The following is an 18714-nucleotide window of genomic DNA, read 5'->3' on the forward strand; positions in this document are numbered from 1 at the left end:
ATATACAGAGCCATGAGTGTATGGAACTCCCTTTCATCTTATGTAGTGCAAGTGAACAGCAAACCTGGTTTCAAAAAACATATCAAGCAAAACCTCACAACACAATTTCTCTCCAACATAAGACTAGCTGTCATTTTTGTCGCTGGGTAATGGGGATCCTAATAAATTAAAGCATGTTTTCAGTGGTTTGTGCTCTGGAGTATCCTTTGGAGTGGATAGGTAATGTTAGTTTACAGTATTGCTAAATCAGCTTGTATACAGCTATTATTTGTTTCCTGTTTTTGACAGCAAGGACAATTGAAAGTTTGATGTTTAGGGTTGAAGTTTGAGTTGCAAAATGCAAGGGATTTACTGTAGTATGTATGTCATATTGGATAAGATACACTGATTTGGGGTGTATTCCAGTTTTGCTTGTGTAGTTCTGTTTATGGCAATAGAGAATATTATTGAGTATATTGTCCAACAGTAACAGTTTGAGTTTGTACTCAATCATTTAATTGGATTTGTAGTTATGTTTTAGTGTCTTTATGAGGGTATGTCTGCCTGGGTGTACTCCAGGTAGACATCTGTTGAGTAAATCGTTTGACAGTCCTAAGAAAATGTGTTTGCTCCCAGATAGAAGCATACATTAACATGCACACATCTTTTAAAAAAAAACATTTATTCTCAGTACACTTCTTGTACTTCTATTCCATCCCTAATGCATGCGTTTCATAGCCCCGCTACCTCTGTGCATTGTCATATGTATCTTGCTTACTAGTAAAACAAGACAGGACAAGACGACAACCTTGCATGTCTATTCCTTCATATTTTTTCTCTCTCCTGTTCTACCGTGGGTGCAAACACAACGCCTCTCCATTACCGTTATTTTGTACACATCTTGGTCTCCATTATTCACTCGTTTTGAGTTGACTGCACCTCGCAGAACATAATATATTGATTAGGCTGTTCAGTAGGCCTTAGGCTTACTGTGAGTGGAGCCTGGTGAGCGCGAAATGAAATATTCACTCTGCCAGTGCTGTTTGTTGCTGGCATTCATAGGGTGTTCTTTTTTACAAGTTTTGGATTTACTTTTGTTTGTTTCATTCTCTCTGTAACCAAGAGGAGAAAGAGGAGGAGAAATTAGGGCAAGACGCAAGCCGGGAGAGTGTTGGTAGGTTTAATTTAGGGTTTTTAGTGCTGACTACAGCTCGAGCCTGCTTGTGACAGGAGAGGGGGAGGCCCCAACTACAAATTACTGCCAAGTCTCTGTCAGATGCAAGGGTATTTACTGTATTTTTGGCTCGGTGCCGGAGGCATTCCTTGTGATGTTATTTCAGACAATGGACCTGAGTGTGAATGGAGTTTGAATCAAATAATCATAATATTATCATTGCCCATCCCATGAAAACATCCTACATCTACATTATATGGTGCCCCGTGTGAAGACTTACTTGCAACTTTGAAATACTATGACAATCCAGGAATCAATCAATCAATCAATCAACCACTCAATCATTGATGAATTGATGTATTGGATATCCAAGAAGTATGTGTACATTATTTATTTCAGTGTATAACTGTCTTGGGGTTTTTCCTTTGTGTCTTTGTGTGTGTCAGGTGGAGGCGGAGGTTGGCATGACATTAACCCTGGGTCTCAGGGCGGGAGACCCCTCATACTCGGAGGCCAGGGGGGGCAGCCCTGCATTAAGTTCAGCTGGGAGACCCGAGGGGGTTTCGGGGGAGGGGGAGGTGCCTGTACAACCGGTGGTGGAGGAGGGGGCTATAGAGGTAGGTGAAAACATATTTATAGTAAATATACAGTATATAGCATTGTAACATGAATATATAACAAAACTAATATGACATTACATCTCCAGTCTTGTCTTAACATGTTAAGGTAGGCTGTCCCTTTGCTATTTGTTGGTCTAACAAATTATCTTTAGCTTTCATTACATATTTCATCAGGTAGCACTCTAGATTAAATAAAACATTTATACCATTAAGGTACTCTGTAATATTTTCACTGACTAATTGTGATATTTTATTACCACCACCATCCCCCTCCCTTTCTCTAGGTGGCAGCACCTCTGAAGCTAATGACCCAAAGCAGGATGGAGACGACGGCTCCTCTTTCATCAGCCCAGAGGGAGAGACCTTCCTGGACCCTCTGAAAGGTAACAGATGATGAAATGAGAGACAATCACACTAACACTTTCTATGAACTATAGGGCGGCAACCGGCAAGGTAAAGGTTAGTGAGGTGGACCACAGTAGCCGGAAGTTGCTGGTTCAAGCCCCGGGCAGGGCGATAAAAGTGGGAACTGAACCATGACGGAGCATGTATCCTGTTGACCATGTCCGGTGTCTGTGCCTGTAGGTATGGAAAGTGATGGAGAGGTGATCATTGGCCCCGTGCTAAACTGTAGCCACTGTGAGACGGGCGAATGTCACAAGAACGAGGAGGGGACCTTGTGTTACTGTGAGGTGGACTTTGTACTGGCCCGCGACGGTGTGTCTTGTATCAACTCATCAACAGGTCAGAGACACACACACTCTCTCTCACTCTCATACACACACACACACACACACACACACACACACACAAACTGCAATTGAACACATTGTTTGGATCCACAGTTGTGGACAGTAAGTACAAATGAAACAGATATTTGAGAAGTCATACAAATAGTTAGTTGACACACAAATGAGCACTGTCGTGTCTTGACTATCATTAATAGTGTTTGACTGTTATTTTATAAAAATGATTACATACCACGTTCAATTATTACGCCATTAAGTTCATCATTTAACAATTAATTAAGTAGTAATCTGGGGCACCATGGAAAAAGTTGTTTAACGAGTTACTTTCTCCCGACTAAACTCTAAAGATATACATATCTGTTACATCAGTCACAGTCAATTAATTAATTCCTATTTACCTTCAGTCTCATTCTGAATGTCGCAAAACTCTTGGATATCTACACGAACCCTAGCATAAATGATGAATCAGCGATATACAACTAGGATTCATTATTTATTTACTAACTAACTAAATAATCACACATAATTACATAAACATACAAACAGGAGAGTTTACACATGGATTACTACACAATGCAATGAAAAATCCCTGGTGGATTAAACTGATATGATTAAACTGAACTTGTTTTGCAAAATGGCAGATTCAAAAGAGAAGGAGAGGGAGAGACAAAAGAATTCCACTAACGTACATACAGCTGATAACTATGCTCAAGGAAATGCAAATACTTTCCACATGAACGGCCGCTCATTTGAAAGAATTGCCATGTACATATTTACGTGTATGTCTTTGCTGTCTGTCTGTTGAAAACACTCAATCCATCTACAGGGAGTAATTTGACATGAAGTCTCGAGTTGTAAGCCTCTGGTTGTCCACCAGAGATCACCCTGTCTTTTTTAGAATGAGTCTTTCAGAGTACCACCCGGTGGTTCTCGGTTGAGTTTCCTAGACTATAGTACTTAAACAGCTGCAAACTGAATGTTCCTGGGAAGTCTTCTTCTTCGAGAGAGATAGTTTCAGAGTTTCCAACCATTTCGTACCTTTCAGCTCACGCTGTCGGTCATGCTGGTCTAATGTAGAGCTAGAACCATTTTACACGCCCGTAGCAACCCGACACTGTACTGGTCTCTAGAGATGTACAGTTCTTACCCATATCTGCGTGTGGACTGCATTCTCACGTTCTCTGGTGTAATGTACATTTCATTAGCAGTTGTTTATAAGCACTCACATTGGAGGGTGGTTCCATCACGTTGCCACAATGCCTGTGCTCACATGGCCGTGGTTACTGACTGAAAGTTACTGGTGAAACTTTTATATGAAGAACAATTCTCATTTAGAAGGCTAACATCACATTTCATCTTCTCACAAATAGTTTCATACTTAATAATATACAGTTGAAGTCGGAAGTTTATGTACACCTTAGTCAAATACATTTAAACTCAGTTTTTCACAATTCCTGACATTTAATCCTAGTAAAAATTCCCTGTCTTATTCTAAGAATGTGAAATGTCAGAATAATAGTAGAGAGAATTATTTCTTTCAACTTTTATTTCTTTCATCACATTCCCAGTGGGTCAAAAGTTTACATACACTCAATTAGTATTTGGTAGCATTGCCTTTAAATTGTTTAACTTGGGTCAAACGTTTTGGGTAGCCTTCCATAAGCTAAGATAAGTTGGGTGAATTTTTTCCCATTCCTCTTGACAGAGCTGGTGTAACTGAATCAGGTTTGTAGGCCTCCTTGCTCGCACATGCTTTTTCAGTTCTGCCCACAAATCGTCTATAGGATTGAGGTCAGGGCTTTGTGATGGCCACTCCAATACCTTGACTTTGTTGTCCTTAAGCCATTTTGCCACAACTTTGGAAGTATGCTTAGGGTCAATGTCCATTTGGAAGACCCATTTGCGACCAAGCTTTAACTTGTCTTGAGATGTTGCTTCAATATATCCACATAATTATCCTGCCTCATGAAGCCATCTATTTTGTGAAGTGCACCAGTTCCTACCACAGAAAAGCACCCCCACAACATGATGCTGCCACCCCCGTGCATCACGTTTGGAATGGTGTTCGTCGGCTTGCAAGCCTCCCCCTTTTTCCTATAAACATAGTGATGGTCATTATGGCCAAACTGTTCTTTTTTTTTGTTTCATCAGACCAGAGGACATTTCTCCAAAAAGTACAATCTTTGTCCCCATGTGCAGTTGCAAACCGTAGTCTGGCTTTTTTATGGCGGTTTTGGAGCAGTGGCTTCTTCCTTGCTGAGTGGCCTTTCAAGTTATGTCAATATAGGACTCGTTTTACTGTGGATATAGATACTTTTGTACCCGTTTCCTACAGCATATTCACAAGGTCCTTTGCTGTTGTTCTGGGATTGATTTGCACTTTTCGCACCAAAGTACATTCATCTCTATGAGACAGAAAGCGTCTCCTTCCTGAGCGGTATGATGGCTGAGTGGTCCCATGGTGTTTTTATTGCATACTATTGTTTGTACAGACGAACGTGGTACCATCAGGCATTTGGAAATTGCTCCCAAGGATGAACCAGACTTGTGGAGGTCTACAATTTTTTTTCTGAGGTCTTGGCAGCTTTCTTTTGATTTTCCCATGATGTCAAGCAAAGGGGCAATGAGTTTGAAGGTAGGCCATATAAATACCTCCACAGGTACACCTCCAATTGACTCAAATTATGTCAATTAGCAGAAGCTTCTAAAGCCACAACATAATTTTCTGGAATTTCCCAAGCTGTTTAAAGGCACAGTCAACTTAGTGCATAGTCCCACTGGAATTGTGATACAGTGAATTATTAGTGAAATAATCTGTCGAAACAATTGTTAAAAAAATTACTTGTGTCATGCACAAAGTAGATGTCCTAACCGACTTGCCAAAACTATAGTTTGATAACAACAAATGTGTGGAGTGGTTGAATAACGAGTTTAAATGACTCCAACCTAAGTGTATGTAAACTTCTGACTTCAACTGTAAGTTCCACAACATTTAGATGTAAACCTGATAACTGGGAAATATACACATTCAGAGATACAGTTATGTTGTTATACCAACCTTAATGAGATCCCAAAACAACTTCTCTGACATAATTGTTCTTTACCCACGGACCTTTCAAACTGTTTGGATTACAGAAATATTGTTTCTTTATTCAACCTTTTGATGTCACCGTACTGCAACTTCTCTCTCTGTGGTAACAATGGAATTTAACTTCCATTTCTGAATGAGTGGGAGAGAGCGTTTTCCTGCAGGTATTTACGACCGTCATAAAACTGTGGTGGGAGAGAGGGGGGGGATCTGGCGCATATGATCCTCACCCAAAAGGGCAAGTCCTGACAGCACGCACACACACATAGTGTTTGATATGGGTAAGTTTAGGCTCTCCGAACATTCACACCTGGCTCGATGGGCAATCAGCAAGCAATTGTCTGGACTTGAACAGAAAAGTGAGCATTCACACCTTTGGAATGTTTTTTATTAAACCGATATATGGCAATATAGTATTGATAAAATTCAACAGCATTTAGTGTCCATCACTAATATTCAGATAATATCGTGGTGCTCTTCAAATAAGATGTATTTGAGCCAGATCTGATCTCTTCTCTCCCCTGACAGAGGTGTCTCCCCTGCCTCCCCAGCCCTCCCTGTCCCAGTTGGCCCTGGTTCTGTCTGTGGGGACTTCAGCCCTCATTGCTGCCCTGCTGTTGGCTGTGTCTGGAGTCATGATCAGTAGGTGGTAAAATGCATAGGATATAAACGCAGACTTATACAGGGACACAAATGCAAGGACACTTTTAGCATGAGGAATATTGAATACGTAGGCATTTGGGGTTATCCATACATACTTACTGTACTGTGAGCACACAACATACACCATTGCATCTGAACACATGTTATGTGCGTGCATGTACAGTTCAAGTCAAAAGTTTGGACACACCTACTCATTCCAGGGTTTTTTGTTGTTTGTACTCTTTTCTACATTGTAGAATAATAGTGCAGACATCACAAATATGAAATAACACATTTGGAATCAGGTAGTAACCAAAAAAACGTTGCACTCTCTTGGCATTCTCTAAACCAGTTTCACCTGGAATAATTTTCCAACAGTCTTGATGTAGTTCCCACATATGCTGAACACTTGTTGACCACTACTTCCGACAGAGATGGCCGCCTCGCTTTGCGTTCCTAGGAAACTATGCAGTTTTTTGTTTTTTTACGTGTTATTTCTTACATTAGTACCCCAGGTCATCTTAGGTTTCATTACATACAGTCGAGAAGAACTACTGAATATAAGATCAGCGTCAACTCACCATCAGTACGACCAAGAATATGTTTTTTGCGACGCGGATCCTGTGTTCTGCCTTACAAACAGGACAACTGAGCGGATCCCATGCAGCGACCCAAAAAAACGACTCCGAAAAAGAGGGAAACGAGGCGGTCTTCTGGTCAGACTCCGGAGACGGGCACACCGTGCACCACTCCCTAGCATTCTTCTTGCCAATGTCCAGTCTCTTGACAACAAGGTTGATGAAATCCGAGTAAGGGTAGCATTCCAGAGGGACATCAGAGACTGTAACGTTCTTTGCTTCACGGAAACGTGGCTCACTGGAGAGACGCTATCCGAGGCGGTGCAGCCAACGGGTTTCTCCACGCATCGCGCAGACAGAAACAAACATCTTTCTGGTAAGAAGAGGGGTGGGGGCGTATGCCTTATGGCTAACGTGACATGGTGTGATGAAAGAAACATACAGGAACTCAAATCCTTCTGTTCACCTGATTTAGAATTCCTCACAATCAAATGTAGACCGCATTATCTACCAAGAGAATTCTCTTCGATTATAATCACAGCCGTATATATCCCCCCCCAAGCAGACACATCGATGGCTCTGAATTAACTTTATTTGACTCTTTGCAAACTGGAAACCATTTATCCGGAGGCTGCATTCATTGTAGCTGGGGATTTTAACAAGGCTAATCTGAAAACAAGACTCCCTAAATTTTATCAGCATATCGATTGCGCAACCAGGGGTGGAAAGACCTTGGATCATTGTTACTCTAACTTCCGCGACGCATATAAGGCCCTGCCCCGCCCTCCTTTCGGAAAAGCTGACCACGACTCCATTTTGTTGATCCCTGCCTACAGACAGAAACTAAAACAAGAGGCTCACACGCTGAGGTCTGTCCAACGCTGGTCCGACCAAGCTGACTCCACACTCCAAAACTGCTTCCATCACGTGGACTGGGACATGTTTCGTATTGCGTCAGACAACAACATTGACGAATACGCTGATTCGGTGTGCGAGTTCATTAGAACGTGCGTTGAAGATGTCGTTCCCATAGCAACGATTAAAACATTCCCTAACCAGAAACCGTGGATTGATGGCAGCATTCGCGTGAAACTGAAAGCGCGAACCACTGCTTTTAATCAGGGCAAGGTGTCTGGTAACATGACCGAATACAAACAGTGCAGCTATTCCCTCCGCAAGGCTATCAAACAAGCTAAGCGTCAGTACAGAGACAAAGTAGAATCTCAATTCAACGGCTCAGACACAAGAGGCATGTGGCAGGGTCTACAGTCAATCACGGACTACAGGAAGAAATCCAGCCCAGTCACGGACCAGGATGTCCTGCTCCCAGGCAGACTAAATAACTTTTTTGCCCGCTTTGAGGACAATACAGTGCCACTGACACAGCCTGCAACGAAAACATGCGGTCTCTCCTTCACTGCAGCCGAGGTGAGTAAGACATTTAAACGTGTTAACCCTCGCAAGGCTGCAGGCCCAGACGGCATCCCCAGCCGCGCCCTCAGAGCATGCGCAGACCAGCTGGCCGGTGTGTTTACGGACATATTCAATCAATCCCTATACCAGTCTGCTGTTCCCACATGCTTCAAGAGGGCCACCATTGTTCCTGTTCCCAAGAAAGCTAAGGTAACTGAGCTAAAATACTACCGCCCCGTAGCACTCACTTCCGTCATCATGAAGTGCTTTGAGAGACTAGTCAAGGACCATATCACCTCCACCCTACCTGACACCCTAGACCCACTCCAATTTGCTTACAGCCCAAATAGGTCCACAGACGATGCAATCTCAACCACACTGCACACTGCCCTAACCCATCTGGACAAGAGGAATACCTATGTGAGAATGCTGTTCATTGACTACAGCTCGGCATTCAACACCATAGTACCCTCCAAGCTCGTCATCAAGCTCGAGACCCTGGGTCTCGACCCCGCCCTGTGCAACTGGGTACTGGACTTCCTGACGGGCCGCCCCCAGGTGGTGAGGGTAGGCAACAACATCTCCTCCCCACTGATCCTCAACACTGGGGCCCCACAAGGGTGCGTTCTGAGCCCTCTCCTGTACTCCCTGTTCACCCACGACTGCGTGGCCACGCACGCCTCCAATTCAATCATCAAGTTTGCGGACGACACAACAGTGGTAGGCTTGATTACCAACAACGACGAGACGGCCTACAGGGAGGAGGTGAGGGCCCTCGGAGTGTGGTGTCAGTAAAATAACCTCACACTCAACGTCAACAAAACTAAGGAGATGATTGTGGACTTCAGGAAACAGCAGAGGGAACACCCCCCTATCCACATCGATGGAACAGTAGTGGAGAAGGTAGCAAGTTTTAAGTTCCTCGGCATACACATCACAGACAAACTGAATTGGTCCACTCACACAGACAGCATTGTGAAGAAGGCGCAGCAGCGCCTCTTCAACCTCAGGAGGCTGAAGAAATTCGGCTTGTCACCAAAAGCACTCACAAACTTCTACAGATGCACAATTGAGAGCATCCTGGCGGGCTGTATCACCGCCTGGTACGGCAACTGCTCCGCCCTCAACCGTAAGGCTCTCCAGAGGGTAGTGAGGTCTGCACAACGCATCACCGGGGGCACACTACCTGCCCTCCAGGACACCTACACCACCCGATGTCACAGGAAGGCCATAAAGATCCTCAAGGACATCAACCACCCGAGCCACTGCCTGTTCACCCCGCTATCATCCAGAAGGCGAGGTCAGTACAGGTGCATCAAAGCTGGGACCGAGAGACTGAAAAACAGCTTCTATCTCAAGGCCATCAGACTGTTAAACAGCCACCACTAACATTGAGTGGCTGCTGCCAACACATTGACACTGACTCAACTCCAGCCATTTTAATAATGGGAATTGATGGGAAATTATGAAAATATATCACTAGCCACTTTAAACAATGCTACCTTATATAATGTTACTTACCCTACATTATTCATCTCATATGCATACGTATATACTGTACTCTATCATTGACTGTATCCTTATGTAATACATGTATCACTAGCCACTTTAACTATGCCACTTTGTTTACATACTCATCTCATATGTATATACTGTACTCGATACCATCTACTGTATCTTGCCTATGCTGCGCTGTACCATCACTCATTCATATATCCTTATGTACATATTCTTTATCCCCTTACACTGTGTACAAGACAGTAGTTTTGGAATTGTTAGTTAGATTACTTGTTGGTTATTACTGCATTGTCGGAACTAGAAGCACAAGCATTTCGCTACACTCGCATTAGCATCTGCTAACCATGTGTATGTGACAAATAAAATTTGATTTAATTTGATTTTCCTTCACTCTAACCCAAACCATCTCAATTGGGTTGAGGTCGGGTGATGATGGAGGCAAGGTCCTCTGATGCAGAACTCCTTCACTCTCCTTCTTTGTCAAATAGCCCTTACACAGCCTGGAGGTGTGTTGTCATTGTCCTCTTGAAAATCAAATGATAGTCCTACCAGTGCAAACCATATGGGATAGCGTATCACTTCAGAATGCTGTGGTATGCTAGTTAAGTGTGCCTTGAAGTCTAAATAAATCACTGACAGTGTCACCAGCAAAGCACCCCCACACCATCACACCTCCTCCTCCATGCTTCACGATGGGAACCACACATGAGGAGATCATCCGTCTAAATTAAATCAGATCAAATGTTATTTGTCACATGCGCCAATTACAACCTTAAATTCTTACTTACAAGCCCTAACCAACAATGCAGATTTAAAAAAAATACCCAAAAACTAAGAATAAGACATAAAAGTAACAAATATTTAAAGAACAGCAGTAAAATAATAATAGCAAGTCTATATACAGGGGGGTACCGGTACATAGTCAATGTGCGGGAGCACTGGTTAGTTGAGGTAATTGAAGTAATATGTACAGTACATGTACGTAGGTACAGTTATTAAAATGACTCTGCATAGATAAGAGAGTAGCTGCAGCGTAAAAGATGGGGGGGGGGGACAATGGAGGTAGTCTGGGTAGCCATTCAATTAGATGTTCAGGAGTCTTATGGCATGGGGGTAAAAGCTGTTTAGAATCCTCTTGGACCTAGACTTGGCACTCCGGTACCGCTTGCCATGCAGTAGCAGAGATAATTTTTTTGACTAGGGTGGCTGGAGTCTTTGACAATTTTTAGGGACATCCTCTGACTGCCTGTTATAGAGGTCCTGGATGTCAGGAAGATTGGCCCCAGTGTTTTACTGGGCCGTACGCACTACCCTCTGTAGTGCCTTGCGGTCAGAGGCCGAGCAGTTGCCATACCAGGCGTGGACGCAACCAGGCATGGACGCAATGCTCTTGGTGGTGCAGCTGTAGAGGATCTGAGGACTCATGCCAAATCTTTTCAGTCTCCTGAGGGGGAATAGGTTTTGTCATGCCCTCTTTACGACTGTTTTGGTGTGCTTGGACCAAGTTAGCTTTTTGGTGATGTCTAATGTCCATTGCTCATGTTTTTTGACCCAAGCAAGTCTCTTCTTATTATTGGTGTCCTTTACTAGTGGTTTCTTTGCATCAATAAAGGTCTGATTCACGCAATCTCCTCTGAACAGTTGATGTTGAGATGTGTCTGTTATCTGAGCTCTGTGAAGCATTTATTTGGGCTGCAATTTCAGAGGCTGGTAACTGTAATGAACTAATCCTCTGCAGCAGAGGTCTTCCTTTCCTGTGGCGGAACCTCGAGAGCCAGTTTCATCATAGCGCGTAATGTTTTTTGCTACTGCACATGAAGAAACTTTTCAAGTTCTTTTAAATGTTCCGTATTGACTGACCTTCATGTTTTAAAGTAACGATGTACTGTCGTTTCTCTTTGCTTTTTTGAGCTGTTCTTGCAATAATATGGAACTTGGTCTTTTACCAAATAGGGCTATCTTCTGTATTCCACCCCTATCTTATCACAATTCAACTGTTTGGCTCGAATGCATTTTAAGAAGGAAAGAAATTTCACCAATTAACTTTTAACCAGGCACACCCGTTAATAGAAAGGCATTCCAGGTGACTACCTCGTGAACCTGAAAGAATGCCAAGAGTGTGCAAAGCTGTCATCAAGGCAAAGGGTGGCTACTTTTTTGAAGAATCTCAAAAATAAAATCTATTTTGATTTGTTTAACACTTTTTTGGATACTACATGATTCCATAACTGTTATTTTATAGTTGATGTCTTCAGTATTATACTACACCCTTGAATGAGTAAATGTGTCCAAACTTTTGACTGGTACTGTGTGCATAAACACACAAACGGGAATATTAATGCACACACACATTTAATTTACATTCTTTACAAACACCCACTTGTCCACACTGTCACTTACAAAGGCTGTAGATTCCCTGGAGACTTCTACACAGAATCCGAAAGCACTTACTTACTGGAATAAATACCGTTGGAGGGGGGCTTCATCACATCAGCATGATGTACAGGTGGGGGAAGAAGACGCGTGGCGGCATTGCAACAATGAATGACACACACACCCACCCACCCACACACACAGATGAATGAAAGACACTAATGATGGACAACCAGTTAACTGGCAGTTGACAGAGCTCGTGCATTACCAGTTCATAAATAAATAAGTTCACATATTGTAAATTCAGCAACTAACGTGTTTGCAGCCCTGGTCGGAGCTGTTTGTTTGTCTGCTGCAGCGCTCTAGGGTGTTAATGTGTACATGTGTATAAGAGGGGGAGGGGAGTGTGTGTCGCATACTGTATGTGGCTGTCCTACTGGTTGACTTTTGTGTATGTCATGTGGTGTGTTTGTTTCCATGTGTACATACTACATTGTTTATTTGCATTCTGCATATACTTAAGTTCTTGACATACTATGATAATATTTGGTCACACTTTAAACAGAGTATGCTTTCTAAAAGGTGTAGTGAACCCTTTATAAGGCCTACGCAGATACTTCAGTATTATTTCACAAGCACATTTCATACTATATACATTAAAGGGTGGCATAAGGGTCATGACACATTTGGCACAGCACCAGAAGAAAGCACCTGTTATTATATGTTTTACGTTTGCAAATGATGTACCAACATGGGTCCTTTTTTACATCCCTTCACATATCTGTCCATATTTCCTCATAGTATATGTATATTCTTGTCTATGCAGTGTACAGACGTAAGCATACAGAGCTACAGTCCATTCAGCTGGAGCTCCAGAGCCCGGACTGTAAACTGAGCAAGCTGAGGGCTTCAACCATCATGACTGACTACAACCCCAACTACTGCTTCGCTGGGAAGTCCGCCTCTGTCAACGACCTGAAGGAGGTGCCCCGACGCAACATCTCCCTCACCAGGTACACTAGCCTTCACAAAGTCATAAACATCAACAATTAGAATAAGTTTACTTCAGCGGTCTTAAAACTTGCCTCACCCACTACCACCTGGGTGATGCCACAGCAGTCATTTGAGCAAGAAATCTCACCACACATCAGGGTGGTGTTCACTAGGGGGCCGATTCAGACTTAAGAAATGTGTACATTTCCTACACACCTTTCTCAGTAGTTGATATTCAGACTTGCCTATGCAGGTGCGTAATGGATGTGGCTATCTTGCAGGCACTGAATAAATGTAATCCAACCATTGAAAATCCTCCCAATTGCTGGTCAAGTTCATTCAATAGGGTTTTCAGCGCGTTTATCTTAAGTCATCCCGTTTAAATACGGTGGAACTTTAATTCAAATTTTGACGACAGACTCACTAGAATACATCGAGAGAACAGGTTCAGAATATAGAGATCAGTGAAAGAAAACCATTTAGATATATGCCTATTTTGATATGCCATTTCAGCTTCAACAGGTCCACTTGAAAATACACTGATCTTGTCGATTATTTAGTCAAATTCTTGAGTTAGGAAAGTATGTATCAATAAAATGAAGAAAAAAAAACATGTTTGGAGATCGTTTATGCAGTAAATATATTGATGAATCCAAAATATTTTGGATTTTGATTCATCCTAAAAGTTTCCATATTCAAATTCAATCCATGAAATATTGGAAGTGTACAATAGGGGTTGAACAATAGTTGTTACGAATCCCTTTTGGCCCGACAGTCTAGGGGAGATGGTAACGAGACCCGTAACATAACTCATGCAATTTATAATAGTGACAAAGTAAAAGTGAGAACGAAATAACCACGACAACTGAAATCTACCGTCAAACTCAGGGTTTATGGGGGGTCAGGAAAGGGGGCTGAGCTGGACCCAAGGAAAAAAACAATAATTATCCAAAACACCCCTAAGCTAGACTGGCCTATTTTAACAACAGCTAACTAACCAAAAATACAGTGGGTGGTCCGCCCAGTTCTAACTAGTGTTTTTAACTAAGTTTACCTACGGGTAGTGTATGCCCATGTGCGACTTGTCTTGGTTCCCCCTTTTCCCACCAGCAAACAAACACAGACACCATAACCAAAAACAATACTCACAGGTGAGGACAAAATGATATGGAGGTGCTCAAACAAAAGATAGCTCAATACATAAAGAGAGATAGAGACATAGTAGGAGAAGGTGAAAAAGAGCGATCTACAGACATATGACATTTACAGAGAGATCGAGTTCCAGACCAAACAACTGACAGGGTTTTTAAACCAAGGGAAAGGAACTGTGATTGGGTAGGAAACAGGAGGAGGTGTGTCTTCTGATTGATGATTGATTGGTGACTGATTGGGGAGTGATGATTTTCACCTGTGAGGGGAGAAGGAGAGAAAAGAACACAGGATACATACACACACACCCACAGGATACCTGTATCCATAACAATAGTCCTATAAACCAACCCTAATCCTCACTAATTATGGAACTGTATGACCACAGTCCAATCATCGTGAACCGTGCACCAGGCTCCATCTTTAAACTGCTACATGTGGTCTGAATTCCATAATGATTCAAATGGGCTACATGTCCCAAATTGTCATGGATCCCTCTGGAACTTTCATTGCGCCCTATTCCTACTGATTGTTTGTGTAAATCAGTAGTGGTTGTACCGTGTACATGTACAAATGTGCCCTTTGTTCACCACGGCGCTGTCGATTTATTGTTACAATGTCCGTTGGTACGTGTGAGTACCTGTCCTGTGTGTTTTGGCTTTTGAGCATTTGTGGATTGCGCAGATGATTATGGGTCTCGTCCCGTGTGTTAATCATCGTGCACATGTGCTATTTATTCAAGGTACTCCTCACTCGTTTGTTTTGGGTTTCTACCCTTTGTTTTTGTTACGTGTTTGTTTGGTCTTCGTCCCAGTGCCTTTACACGGCACGCCGTAATTTAGGGTATAATAAAAAATATATATATCTATTCCACATTCCTGTGCCTGTCTCCCGAATCATTGTTACCATCGTGACACAAATTATTACACAATGTGAGCCTTATATAATCCACTATTGCTAGTGGCTCTCAGGAACAACTACACGGGACGTGACAGAGAAAAGAAAGGTTACAAATTTAGACTAGTTTCCTACAAAGGAAACTAACACTAAGGTGTCAGTTATAAATGTATGTGGGTATGACTGACGGTGGATGCCGATAGTGGCTAATATTTAACATGATACAAATTGTAAAATAGCCTAAAACTGAGAAAAGCCCTTGCATATAATTAAACCATTCTAAAGCACATTCAATCAACTATGCAGGTTTGGTGCTGCAGAGGCCTATAGCTTGGGTCTCCAAATTTCATCCCCACAAATTATGAGGGCATACAATAAAAACTGAATAAAGGCACAGCTATTTTTAGTCTACTTCACTGTTGAAAAGGGGCCGTGATACATGTCATGTTGATATGGTTTTCAGGTTGTTTCTATATGGTTTCTCATTCGTGTCTTGGGATCATAAGGAAAAATCATCTAAAACAATTTCTTTGTGTATTTTACAATCCCCTTCTCGAAATGGATGACTTTTTACCTCTCTCTTATTAATAGCACTTAGCAATTTTTAAATTACAGTGCATGGAGAATGCTTTTATTTCCATCAGAAAAAATTGATTCGATGCTTTTTACACTTGGAACCGGTAGGTTCGCTCGACCTTATTCGTGGTACAATTATGAGGACATTGAGTCACTGTCAAAATACGGCAGATCTGTAGACACACCTCCGCCACACCTTAATGTCTTTGATATCCACCCCAAAAGAATAGTTGGTGAATAGCATAATATTATCATTCTTAAGTTCAAGGTCTGGATACGGGTAGAGAGAATATTGCATAAAAAGGGAATTGTTCCATTAGCCACACAATAACTCTTGACGGAATTCACCCCTAGGCACATAGTGCCTATTTGAAAGTGTACACACCCCTCGCAGTTTTGTCACATTTTGCTGCCTGAAACATCTATCTAAAAAATGATTAAGATAGAAGTTTTTCCTACAGATCTACACAATCTACTGCACATTTTCAAAGTGAAAGAAAAAGTATAGAAGTTTTTTTTTTAAATTAATAACTTAATAACAAACTTAAAATGAAGATGTCTTGATTGCGAATGTCTTCACAACCCAGAATTGATACTTGGTGGAAGCCCCTTAGGCAGCAATTTCAGCTGTAAATCATTTTGAATAAGATTCTACCAACTCTACACAACTCTTAGGGCAACATACAGTGCATTCGACAAGGATTCAAACCCCTGGACTTTTTCCCAAAAATGTTTAAATAGAGCCTTAATCTTAAATGGATTAAATACATGTTTATCCTCATCAATCTACACAAAATACCCCAAAATGACAAAGTGACAAGAGGTTTTTAGAAATGTTTGTTATTTATTAAAAATAAAAAACAGAAATACCTGATTAACATAAGTATTCAGACCCTTTGCTATGAGACTCAAAATTAAGCTCAAGCGCATCTTGTTTCCATTGATCGTCCCTGAGATGTTTCCCCAACTTGATTGGAGTCCACCTGTGGTAAATTCAATTGATTGGACATGATTTGGAAAGGCAAACACCTGTCTATATAAGGTCCCACAGTTGATAGTGCATGTCAGAGCAAAAACCAAGCCATGAGGTTGAAGGAATTGTCCATGGAGCTCCGAGACAGGATTGTGTTGAGACACAGATGTCTAATGTCCATTGCTCGTGTTTCTTGGCCCAAGCAAGTTTCTTCTTATTATTGGTGTCATTTAGTAGTGGTTTCTTTGCAGCAATTCAACCACGAAGGCCTGATTCATAGTCTCCTCTGAACAGTTGATATTGAGATTTGCCTGTTACATGAACTCTGTGAAGCATTTATTTGGCCTGCAATTTCTGAACTTATCCTCTTCAGAAGAGATCATTCTGGGTCTTCTATTTCTGTGGCGGACCTCATGAGAGCCTGTTTCACCATAGTGCTTGATGGTATTTGCAACTGCACTTGAAGAAACTTTCAAAGTTCTTGACATTTTCTGTATTAACTGACCATCATATCTTAAAGTAATGACGTTTATCTTTGCTTATTTGAGCTGTTCTTGCCATAATATGGACTTGGTCGTTTACCAAATAAGGCTATTTTGTGTATAGCACCCCTACCTTGTCAAAACACAACAGATTGGCTCAAACGCATTAAGAAGGAAAGAAATTCCACATATTAATTTTTAACAAGGCAAACCTGTTAATGAATTGAAACGCATTCCAGGTGACTTCCTCATGAAGCTGGTTGAGACAATGCCAAGAGTGCGCAAAGCTGTCATCAAGGCAAAGGTTGGCTATTTGAAGAATCTCAAATATAAAATATATTTTGATTTGTTTAACACTTTTTTGGTTACTACATGATTACATGTGTTATTTCATAGTTTTGATGTCTTCACTATTATTCTACAATGTAGAAAATAGTTAAAAAAATTAAGAAAACCCTTGAATGAGTAGGTGTTCTAAAACTTTTGACCGGTAGTATATGTAATATTTCAGTATATTTTTCATTTTATCTTTTTAAACCATTTTTTTCTTTGTCATTATGGGGTGTTGTGTGTAGATTGATGAGGGGAAAAAACAATTTAATCATTTTTAGAATAAAGCTGCAACGTAACAAATTGTGGAAAATTTGAAGTGGTCTGAATACTTTCCCAATGCATCCATTGTTTTTGTAAAAATTGCAAAAAAAACGTATAAAGTTCAGTAATTTTGGTTGTGAATCATTGATGGACAGCAGTCTTTGAATTTTAAGCTGATTTAAAGTAAGGCCTGAGACTGGATCTCTGAGGAACACTCAACACCTATTGGAAAGCCATTCTGGTGTGTCTTTGGCATTCAATTTGTATAATTGTCCCTCTGAAAAATAAATAGGCAGGTTTTCCTTACCTGGGCTTTGCTCCTTTCGTATATATTTTGATCCTGATAAACTCCTACCTTGCATACCCATAACATAATGTTGCCAACACAATAATTGAAAATACAGAGCGTTTCACACTGCAGGAAACTGCAGGAATTGAACCGACAACCTTGCATTTCTAACGCCATGCTTTTACTGACTGAGTCACACAGGACCAGAAATCCTATCTTCAGCCATCTTTAAGTGGAATGTTAATTTTCCTCCTGCTTTGAAAAGTAGAGCAATTCAGTTAAATGGACTTCCATGCTAAAAACTAAAGTGCCTTCCTCACATTTGAAAACGGTTTGAAAACGGTTCAACCATAGATGAGACAGATGTTACATCACTAATGTATGAATCAGAAGCATCCGGTTGGCATTTCCGCTCAGAGAGGATGCCCAGTGGCTGGAAATGGGAGAAGATCGAGCGAGATGGATTTTGGTTGACATTGTGCTAATTTTCTCATCAATGAAACAGTTTTCTGATCCTAAAAGTAGGATCTGTTATGAACAGAGTGGGTTAAGTTTTGTAGAGTTTAACCTTTGCCAAAGTAAAGAAAAAAAATTACGTTGTTCAGAAGGAGTGCAAGGAGTAATTGA

The 18714-nt window shown here is 41.4% G+C and overlaps 1 protein-coding gene across 2 annotated transcripts in view; it reads left to right on the plus strand.

Annotated features, from left to right (window-relative positions):
- LOC110506268 (ALK tyrosine kinase receptor) overlaps positions 1 to 18714 on the plus strand; it is a 167324-nt gene that overhangs the window by 97848 nt on the left and 50762 nt on the right. For both annotated transcript variants that reach the window (XM_021585704.3, XM_090221732.1), the window contains 5 exons: positions 1600 to 1770; positions 2058 to 2156; positions 2359 to 2517; positions 6139 to 6252; positions 12961 to 13147. In XM_021585704.3, coding sequence (XP_021441379.3) covers positions 1600 to 1770; positions 2058 to 2156; positions 2359 to 2517; positions 6139 to 6252; positions 12961 to 13147 — 730 coding nt within the window. The remainder of the gene's footprint in view (positions 1 to 1599; positions 1771 to 2057; positions 2157 to 2358; positions 2518 to 6138; positions 6253 to 12960; positions 13148 to 18714) is intronic.

The sequence above is a fragment of the Oncorhynchus mykiss genome, chromosome 26, assembly GCF_057628025.1.
Source record: "Oncorhynchus mykiss isolate SJ-2025 chromosome 26, ASM5762802v1, whole genome shotgun sequence".
Taxonomy (NCBI): Eukaryota; Metazoa; Chordata; class Actinopteri; order Salmoniformes; family Salmonidae; genus Oncorhynchus; species Oncorhynchus mykiss.